We start from the raw sequence: 11,052 nt of genomic DNA, 5'->3' as shown, positions 1-11,052 counted from the left end.
CCCCCCTCTCTCTCCCTCCCTCTCTGTCTGTCTGACTGTCTCTCTCTCGCCCTGCTCTCAGCTCAGTAGCAGAACAGTTGAAGCGAGGTGAGACAGTTCAGGCCGAGGCCTTTGACTCCGTCACCATCTACTTCAGTGACATCGTGGGCTTCACCTCCATTTCAGCAGAGAGCACCCCGATGGAGGTGAGAGGACTTTAGATTCAGTAGTAATAACAAAGTCACGATAAAGTTTAGTGAACAGAGACTTGTAGAAACGGAGTCTTTGCAGTTCAGTGCTTGTCTGAAAGCAGCAACCTGACGGAGTTAAGCTCCGTCACTTTGTCACCAGCTCCACACTGAAGTTCTGACTGTTTGTGTGTCTGCAGGTTGTGACTCTGCTCAACGACCTCTACACATGTTTTGATGCCATCATCGACAACTTTGATGTTTACAAGGTGAAAAACATCAACACAAACTATTTCAGTTGATTTCTATTTGGAGTTTCACAAACCTGAGTTTTATTGATTTTAAAGGTCCAGTGTGAGATTTAGGTGAAATGGAAGGTGAGGGGTGTTCAGCTGCAACATGACACTTCACCACTAGGTGTCACTAAAGTCTACACACTGAACCTTTAAGGGATCGATCGCAGCTGATAAATATCAAGTGGAAATGTTACATCTCCAAAATAAAAGCTTTCCAGGAACAAACCAGTTTCTCATTAAAGGAAAGTCTGATAATCACTGAAGCAGCTGCAATAAAAGCACAACAGCAACATTCAGTGGACAAAAGAAAATGATGAAAGGGGAAAATAGAATAAATACTATTATTTTAAAAGATGATGACTATATATCACCCGTGGTTCTGTGGCGCCCTCAGGTGGAGACCATCGGCGACGCCTACATGGTGGTGTCCGGCCTTCCGGTCAGGAACGGGAAGCTGCACGGCAGAGAGATCGCCCGCATGGCCCTCGCCCTGCTGGACGCCGTCCGCACCTTCAAGATCCGCCACCGGGCGGAACAGCAGCTGAAACTGAGGATCGGAATCCACAGCGGTGAGAGAAGAGGGAGGGGGGATGAGAGACGTCGGTGGTTTGATTCTGGTCCTTGATGATTGATGGATGAGGACAGAGGAGTCTACCTTTACTTGACTCTGATTGGTTTGTAGACGGCGTCTGACGTGGGCGTGTTATCAGGTGGGGGGGGGGGGGGGGTAGTCTTTCTGATTAAAGGGGGGAAATGAATGAAGCTTCATTTGGTTGCCATGGTAACATCATGATGGTAATACTAGCAGCATCAGCACCTTCAGACACAGTACTCCACAGTACTATGGTACTCCACAGTACTATGGTACTCCACAGTACTATGGTACTCCACAGTACTCCACAGTACTACAGTAGTCCACTAGTTCAAATGCACCTCTTCTTCTTCTTCTACTGTTTAATGCTGTCTCTACTTCCTGTGATTGGTGAAGGTCTGAAACAAACAAGGTGTGAAAGGTTCCTAGTTATGATGATCAGATATAATTCTGTAGAGTTGCTCTTATAAATAAAAATGATCAAACTTTAAACTGTGTGTGTGTGTGTGTGTGCGTGTGCGTGTCTGTGTGTGTGTGTGTGTCTGTGTGTGTGTGTGTGTGCGTGTGTGTCTGTGTGTGTGTGTCTGTGTCTGTGTCTGTGTCTGTGTCTGTGTGTGTGTCTGTGTGTGTGTCTGTGTCTGTGTGCGTGTGTGCGTGTGTGCGTGCAGGCCCAGTGTGTGCCGGCGTGGTGGGGTTGAAGATGCCGCGGTACTGTCTGTTCGGTGACACCGTCAACACGTCGTCACGGATGGAGTCCAGCAGCGAAGGTCAGTTCACAGTTAAAACAACTCCACGATTTATGTGCTTGATGAAACTATAAAAAAACTATAAATATTTTATAATACTTTTATATAGTTGACCACCTACACTTCTAACCACATGAAAAAAAGCTGCCGCCCCCGAACATCTGTGTGACTTGAGAAGTGACAAACATCAGTGAGATAAGAACTGAAATGACAGAAACCGTCTTTGACAAACATTTATTTAACGTCTACCTTCATTGTTTAGTTTGGTCCATGTCCCATCTGCTAACATGGAGGGGGAGGGGTTTATGAGCTATACTGCAGCCAGCCACCAGGGGGCGATTTAGATGATGTGGCTTCACTTTAGGGATCTGTCCTGTCTTTCCTCTGTATTTACAGTCTGTGGTTGAGACTGAGCCAATTTAAACTGATTTGATAGAATTTATAATCCTCGTTAACATATTTGCTAAAGTGATCAGATGTTTTACGTATAAAATATTGATGTACAGAACCTCTACGTCACCATCTTTGTGTTTGAAATGTGAAGAAGAAGAAAAGTTACAAACCCACTTCAGTGCAAATGGCTTCTGATTGGACGAACACATTCTTCTGTCACTCGTCTGATTTTCAAACATTTTTTGATTAGATTTTTCTCATCCTGTGTTTGTGCAGCGCTGAAGATCCACGTGTCTGCGGCGACTCGCGAAGTCCTCCTGGAATTCAACTGCTTCCAGCTGGAGCTGCGAGGAGAGATCGACGTCAAGGGCAAAGGAAAGATGACCACCTATTGGCTACTGGGAGAGAGCGACAGCCAATGAGGAAACACCCGGAGAAGAGGACGACAGGTCCAGCCGTCTTCGACCTGCAGCTGATTGTCAGACGACTCATCACCTCCGAGTGCTTTTCTATTCGTGGACAAACGGACCTTGATCGTTACAGATTCCACAACCTGGAGGAAAGTAACGGTACGTTCGTGTGTAACTGTGACGGACAGATGTGCGAGTAAGAAACCAAACTCCAGATGTGGACAGGAGGCAAAAGACGAGTAAATGACGGAGGCAGAAGGTTCTGACTGGAAAACGATGTAACTGACGGAGCGCAGACGGATTCTTATCTTTTCTATGTTCAACTTTTACAGTTGGAGTTTTACAGAGAAAAATCTGAATTTGGGTTTTTGATTAGAATTTCCTGCCTCAGAGGATCCGAACCATCACGTGTCGGGACAGTCGAGCATCGAGCGAATCCAAACCCGCTTCTCGTTCTGTCTCGTCCACCGAGTCCGAGAGGGTCCATAAGGCTACATCCGCACAAGACCCTGTTGCTATGGTGACGCCTGCTGTCCACACTAAGGGAGACATTTGTAAACGCTGCTGTCGTGTTTTTGTTAAGTTAATTGAGTAAAATTGTAATATTACAGCAAAAAATATATTTACAAGAGTGAAGTTGTAGTTTTACATCACGTTACATTAAAAACTTTTTAATCCAGATTCTCCATATTCACATGTAGGGGGGGGGGGATAAGTAACATGTAACGGTACATCAGCTCTGTTGCTGGGCAACAGCCATGACTGTGTGTGAAGCTGGTGACTCCAGACGTGTGGTTTCTGTTTGGCCTTCGCTCACGTCCTCTGACGGAGGCGGCGCCGGAACACAGCGGATCCTCCTGAACCTCACACACTCGTCTTGTGAATAAAGTTTTGTTTATGAATAACAATCAGGAGAACGCCACAAAAGCCTCTTTATGTTTCACACGTGACACAGATGTTCTTCATGTCTAACAGGGTTCATGTGTATTAGACAACAGAGACTCAGGACTCGTTCACACCTTGTTCGTTTCAGACCTTCAGACCCTCAGTTTAGTTTCAGGTTCCTCAGAACAGAAGAGGGGTTCTGGGTCTGGATCCAACTGAACCTTGGTTCCTTCCCTTAAGAGCGTGCACCACACCGTGCACGGTAATGGTTGGTCGCTGCCTCCGGCTCAGGGATGAGCTTTGTGTTGATCACCAGTTGTGTTGTTTTGTTGTGACGGTTCGGTTCACCAGGGGAAAGGAGGTCAGACAGAACCAGATGATTTTGGTTAGAAAGAGTTATTTATTTTGTTATAAAACTTGGTTTCAGGATTTTAATCACAACTCAGGTAGTGAACTAACTTCTACTTCAAGTCAAAGAAAGAAATATAACAAAAAGAAGACTCTTAACAAGAGCTGCACAAACAACCTCATGCAAACCAAAACTAAACAGGACAACTGGTTCAAATCAAAAGACAAATAAAAGTATTATCTTCATAATAAATGTTTTTCTTCAACAAACGTCTTCGTTAATGTTGCATAAGTTTGAATTTTGCCAACCTCTACACTGTCAAGAACTCCATATCCTTGAACTTTGCTAACTACTTATGTGTTAATTTCGGTTATACTTATTAATTGAATTATTAATCAGAGTTCCAAATTTGTAATTAGTACATTCATGAGACTCAATCGATAAATTGGCTATCTTTTCCCTTCCTTTGAAGGGTGATGCCCCGAGGTAACTTTAATCAATTAAAGTTATTATTTAATATTAATATTCAATATTTGTTTAGCTATGGTAGTGCTAAACCATTATGGATGCAATGCCCCTCCCGGCCACTGAATATGGTGGCGCTGTTTCCCCTTTATGTCCTTCTCTCTTCCTCGACTTTTCCTTCAACTTCAGTGAACAACAAACTTCAGCAGATGTTACACATGTGACTTGTTCAACAAAGGTAAGAGGCAGTTTGACCAGACACCAGATACATGATGGGCAGATAAGTGTGTGTGTCACAGTGTCTTATATTTTTCTTATCTTTTAATATTGAATTACTTCAATCTCTCTGCTTTTGTGATTCTGTATCTGTATCTTATATTACTGGCATATTATTATACCAGCATATTGTCTTTTTTCCCCCGTGGCACACTTGTTTTTTTACAACATTTTGATTCATATATGATTTTTGATGATATATAGGATATGTTCCTTGGCTTAGACTAATAAACTATAAAAAAGATTATCGTATCAATCCATGTGAATGTTGTGGTGGGAATTTGTATTTAATTCCCTGGTGAGGAAATAAACCATCAGACAGAGAGATCAATTCAATGATATCAAAGTATTTAATTAATTAAACAATCTACAGAGAATATATTCGAACACAAACAGAGACAATGTCCCTATTTGGCCAAATAGGGACAGAACTCTCAAAGCCACTGCAGGCTTCACGAATCTGACAAATGGCTCCTGTCCAGTGCAGGTTTTTATGCACAGATCGAGGGCTTCACGTCCCCCCCCCCCTCGATATCAGCCAGACAGGACGTGTCCAGCGCTCAGACGTCAGCATAGAATGGGTCAAATGTCCCCCCCCCCCCCCCTCTTCTGAGTGTATAGACACTGGGCAGAACAACAAATAGTCCCAGGGACGTTTAGGTCCAAAGTAGAAAACACCTCTTGGTATCAGACAGATGCAAACATTAAGTAGAACTACGTTGTAGCACTAACGGGCCCGAGCTCGTGCATTTTGAAGCCTGTTGCGGTTAGTGGAGAGAGCGATCAATGACCAAGCGCATGTCTCTGCGTTGCATGCGTTTTGGGGCTCTGATGTAGCGTGAGCAATTTTGTGTCAATTGGACAATGTTACAACAAATCAATTTTCACACTGATCAATAGGTGGCGCTATGACCCTGCACTGATATTAATATATGGAGCTGTTCAGGTCAGGATTGTGATCATAGGTCAGTAGTTCGGGGCCGGTTGGATAATGCAGAGTGGATTTACAAAGTACTTCCTGTTTCATGGTGAATCAGTAGGTGGCGCTATGACACTGAGGAGATATTGACACATAGAGCTGTTCAGCCTTGGACTATAATCATGAGACAGAGGTTTGGCGGTGATAGGACGATGCACACTGGAGTTATGACAACATCGTCTCCTTTGGCGAAGGATGAACCTTCGCTGCAACGCAATGTTTACACGGTTTGAGGAAATGTCACGATTCTGACCGTGGTCCAATGACGTGTCTCAGCTCATTTGAGCTGTTTATTGTTAAGCAACCAGGAGCAGTGCATCAAAGTATAAAACATGTCACTTCCTGTCGCCAGCAGGTGGCGCTGTGACGATGAGTCAATATAGATTAAATTGTCACCACTTTTGAGCTTGTTGAAGGCTCAAAAAGCCAAATCATCTGGGTCAGAATAATAATAAGAAGAATAAGAGCCAACATTAACTTCAATCTAAATTAAATATGTTGTAAGAATCTCGATATTATTGTTATAAATCATTGTTATTATAGTAATTGTTAGAGACAGACTGTTTCTACAGTTTCCGCATTTGTCCACCAGATGGTAGTGTTGTACTGTTGTTGTACTGATTATGCCTCGGGGGGGGGGGGGGGGGGGGGACCGGGAGAAACGGCTCCGAACCACGGCCACTAATCAATCAATCAATCAATCAATCAAATTTTATTTGTATAGCCCATATTCACAAATCACAATTTGTCTCATAGGGCTTTAACATGGTGTGACATCCTCTGCCCTTAACCCTCAACAAGAGTAAGGAAAAACTACTTAAAAACCCTTTTAACAGGTAAAAAAGAACGTAGAAACCTCAGAGAGAGACACATGTGAGGGATCCCTCTCCCAGGACGGACAGAAGTGCAATGGATGTCAAGTGTAAAGGAGAACATCAAGATAAAGGTTTAGCAGCATTGATTAGGGTAAACATTTTGAAGTATAACTGAAGGTCAGTGAATTGGTGGATTAATGTCATTAATGGTCAAGTGTCTGAGGAGAAATACTATGTATCGAGCAGTCCTGCTGCAATCACAGTCCATGGTCAGCAGCCAGCAAGATCATGATCCACCATCAAGATCGGATGCCACTATAGTCCACAGTCATTGTCCACTGCCGCCATTAGGATCCATCATCAGCTGCCACCTCGGTCGTGGTCCACTACCAGTATCTGATGCCAACACGATAAAGGATCTGCCTTTGTTATCACGATCAGCCAGCACGATGCAGAATCCGCCATACTGGATCCACCATTACGACCTCTGATACGTGATCCACAGATCCTAATCCATGATGTGGCCACAGCCGCGGCCCTGGATCTGCGGACGATAAGGCAAAGGGCCTCCGGGGAAGAAGTCAAGTCAGTAACATGTATTGATGGGATTATGAATTACTTTGATGTGATAAAGATTGAGAAGAGGAAGGAGAAGCTGGAAAGAGAAGCTCCGAGTGTCATGTGTCCCCCGACCTTCTAAACCTATAGCAGCCTAACTAAGAGCAGGTCTAGGACAAGCCTGGACCAGCTCTAACTATAAGCTTTATCAAAAAGGAAGGTTTTTAAGCCTACTCTTAAACGTACAGATGGAGTCTGCCTCCCGAACTGAAAGTGGGAGATGATTCCACAGGAGAGGAGCTTGATGCTGAAGCTCTGGCTCCTCCTCTACTTTTAGAGACTTTAGGGACGACAAGTAAGCCTGAATTCTGGGAGCGCAGTGCTCTAGTGGGTGATAAGGTACTAACAGCTCTTTAAGATATAATGGTGCCATATTGTTAAGGGCCTTGAAGGTGAGGAGGAGAATTTTAAATTCTATTCTAGATTTAACCGGAAGCCAGTGTAGCGAAGCTAACACTGGAGAAATGTGCTCTCTTTTCTTGGTTCTTGTCAGGACACGTGCTGCGGCATTTAGGACAAGCTGCAGAGTCTTTAACGACTTCCTGCTGGAGCCTGATAATAAGGAATTACAATAATCCAGTCTGGATGTAACAAAGGCGTGGATTAGTTTTTCTGCATCCTTTTGAGAAAGGACATGTCTGATTTTGGAGATATTACGCAAGTGAAAAAAGGCTGTCCTAGAAATTTGTTTTAAGTGAGAATTAAAGGATAAATCAGGATCGAAGATCACTCCCAAGTTCCTGACTGTTTCATTGGAAGCAAGGGCAATGTCGTCTAGCGCAGCTATATCGTTAGATAATGTATCTCTAAGGTGTTTAGGGCCAAGTATTAGAACCTCTGTTTTATCTGAGTTTAATAAGAGAAAATTGCGGGTCATCCAGGTTTTTATGTCCTTGAGACATGCTTGGAGTTTAGTTATTTGATTACTTTGTTCAGGTTTTATTGACAAGTATAACTGGGTGTCATCCGCATAGCAGTGGAAATTTACCGAGTGTGTCCTGATAATGTTTCCAAGTGGAAGCATATATAATGAGAATAAAATTGGGCCGAGCACAGAGCCTTGTGGAACACCATGGTTAACTTTGGTGCGCACAGATGACTCATCATTAATTTGCACGAATTGGGAGCGGTCTGAGAAATAGGATTTAAACCATTTTTAGGGCGGTTCCTTTAATGCTAATTAACTGTTCTAGTCTCTGTAATAAAATATTATGGTCAATTGTGTCAAATGCTGCACTAAGATCTAACAGGCGAGGACAGACACAAACCCCTGATCTGAAGCTATTAGAAGGTCATTAGTGACTTTTGCCAAGGCTGTCTCTGTGCTGTGATTGGCTCTAACCCTGACTGAAAGTCTTCATATATATTATTTTCCTGGAGAAACTCACACAGCTGATTGGCTACAACCTTTTTCCTAGGATTTTAGACAGGAAGGGGAGATTAGATATCGGACGATAATTGGCTAAAACCTCTGGGTCTAAGGTGGGTTTTTTGAGGAGGGGTTTGATTACAGCTATTTTAAAAGACTGTGGTACATATCCTGATGATAATGACAGATGTATTGTGTTCAGTAATGAACTGTCAATTAGGGGCAGAATCACGCACTACATTCCACGCCATCACGTGCAGCGCTGTCAGTATCACTACGCACAGACTGATCTGTTCAGGTCAAAAACAAAAAATCTCCATGTTGTTGAGATGACGTCATTATATGATCGAACGTGTAACGTCAAAAATAGGCGACTTCCTGTTGCGTTATTCCATAACGCTCCGCCATAACGCCTTTTTTGTGCCACTTTGTATATATGAATATATATACATAGTGGCACAAAAAAGCCGTACTGTTGTTGTACTGTTCCGAGAAAAAAAAAAAATGAAAAAAAACATATATATAAAAAAACCACTAAAGCCAAAATGGTGGGCTTCCTGTTTGGTCTAGCATATCTATCCAAGAGACTTATTTGTTTGTTATGAAAAGACACATGTCCCCATCGATTTCTGTACATGTCGGCCAATCATGGTGTCGGGGCTGCCCTTTAGGGGGCGCTAGTCAGTTATTTTGCCACGCCCATTGGCAAAATAACTTAATAATTCCTTAAAACCATATGAATCTTTTTCAAGGGGGGGGGGGTCTGTTGATACACAAATGTAGTTTGAGGAGTTGAACCTCGACACTGAAGTTACAGCAATTTCGTGTGTCACAGCGAGTTGATGAACTTTGACGCCACGCCACTATTATGGCGTTTGACGAAAAGTCACAGTAATCTTATGCCTTCATTAACAATGTCTTGAGACCCGTTTGCCATCCAAGTGGAAGACATGCAAAAAAACAAGACATTTCCTGTTTCCACCAGGGGGCGCTGTGATTTTAAGTCATGATTTCTGTGTAGATGTCATCAGGCCGGGACGCTTGTCTACAGTCTCGTTGGGACTCGATTGGTCCATGTATGTCGAGATACAGAACCTCGTGTTTTGATGGCGTGTAATCAAACTGTGACGCCACGCCACGGTCACACCGTGTGACGAAAAATCGATCTTTGAGTTATTTTTTATCTCCGTCTTGTTGTGATGACACTCATCTCCATATGAAGTTGATCTGATAAAAGCCCTGGGACAAGTACATCAAGTAAAATGTGGAATATGGCCAAAATGGCCACTAAATGCAAAATGGCGGGCTTCCTGTTGCGTTTTTCATAATGCTTCTTGAGACTTTTTTGTTTGTCTGGTCATGATACCAGGTGTATGTATGTATGACCATTATTGTTGATATATTCATTGTTTAATGTTGTGTTAAATCCTGTAAGTTGTATGTTGCTTTTGATTAAAAACCTTGTTTCACTTGATTTGATCTGCATCTGCTTATTTTCAAGAAGAGGAAAAGGCCAAATAGGGTTTTAAAATTCTTGAATGCAACAGTGCAACAGTTCTGATTAAAAATATGCTCTCAGGGTATTACTGCATACTGTATTGTACTGATACTGCATACTATACTTCCTGATGTGTTGATATTTCAGAGTGAAATGATGTTGAGTGTAGCCTGCCTGTCATTGGAAACTAATTAAACAGTTCAGAACTATTGACAGGGAAAGAACATTCAGCACCAAGACAGCGGACAAAGAATGTCGCAATCTGATTGGCTGTCAGTGAATAACAACTATACGCGGCTGGCCCCCCCACAGGGGAGATGTGTGTTCTCCTCCCGGGCTGAAGACGCTTCTCGCTTCAGGGTTCACACCTGCACCCTACTGCAGGTGTGAACCCTGAGCACATTCTGGGACTTTGAGTTTGACTAAAGTCTCCATATATGATTGTTTTAACTTGTTGTTTTCTTGTTTAAATTGTCTCAACCTGCGACTCACCTGGGGCAGATTCAAAGTGCAGTAAACACCCAAACACCACCCAAACACACACACACACACACACACACACACACACACACACACACACCCAAACACACACACACACACACACACACACACACACACACACACCATGAGTCACTTCTGTCCAGATGTTTTCAATAAAGTTTAACGGCTTAAACAAATGTGTCATTACCGAAAAACCAGAAGCGGATTCGGTGTTTGTTGTTCCTTGTTGAACAGATTTCCTCCAGTATCTGAAAACATAGAGGGACATGATGTGGTAAAACATGCCAGAGCATCTCTGAAATGTATTTATTTAATTTGATCAAATTCACTTCTTATTCATTCACCTTAAATTTACGACAATTACACTGATAATCATCAGGAGAAATAGAGCAACAACGAGGAACCTCAGGTTCTTCAGGAAGTCTCCTGTGGTTAAAAGAGAGAGAGCATCATATAGACACCGAGTTGTGAACATGTAGAATTAGTTTCAACTTTATTCGATGTGCAGAGATTTATTTCAGACTGAACTAGAAATGCTGTACTGCAGTTGTTTACCTCCACCAACCAAGATTCTGATGAGGCCACTGTGACCTTTGACCACTGATATCTAATCACTTCACATCTTTGAGTTCTCATCAAAAGATGAAGAATTTCTGTAAAGGCGGTTTTGTAATATGACTTTCAAGAGGCCAC

The 11,052-nt window shown here is 42.8% G+C and overlaps 1 protein-coding gene across 4 annotated transcripts in view; it reads left to right on the top strand.

The window, feature by feature from the left end:
* The window catches only part of LOC117776580 (atrial natriuretic peptide receptor 1-like), a 30,223-nt gene extending 27,150 nt beyond the window's left edge, over nucleotides 1–3,073 (top strand). For 2 of the 4 annotated variants that reach the window (XM_034610633.1, XM_034610631.1), the window contains 5 exons: nucleotides 62–185; nucleotides 368–436; nucleotides 858–1,032; nucleotides 1,724–1,822; nucleotides 2,471–3,073. In XM_034610633.1, the coding sequence (XP_034466524.1) occupies nucleotides 62–185; nucleotides 368–436; nucleotides 858–1,032; nucleotides 1,724–1,822; nucleotides 2,471–2,616 (613 nt within the window). In that variant the 3' untranslated portion in view covers nucleotides 2,617–3,073. The remainder of the gene's footprint in view (nucleotides 1–61; nucleotides 186–367; nucleotides 437–857; nucleotides 1,033–1,723; nucleotides 1,823–2,470) is intronic. The other 2 variants (XM_034610630.1, XM_034610632.1) reach the window with 1 other exon arrangement.
* The last annotated feature ends 7,979 nt before the right edge of the window (nucleotides 3,074–11,052 follow it).

Source organism: Hippoglossus hippoglossus, chromosome 16 (assembly GCF_009819705.1).
Source record: "Hippoglossus hippoglossus isolate fHipHip1 chromosome 16, fHipHip1.pri, whole genome shotgun sequence".
Lineage (NCBI taxonomy): Eukaryota > Metazoa > Chordata > Actinopteri > Pleuronectiformes > Pleuronectidae > Hippoglossus > Hippoglossus hippoglossus.
Note: the sequence above shows the minus strand (reverse complement) of the source record. Positions and strands in the feature narration are given on the sequence as shown.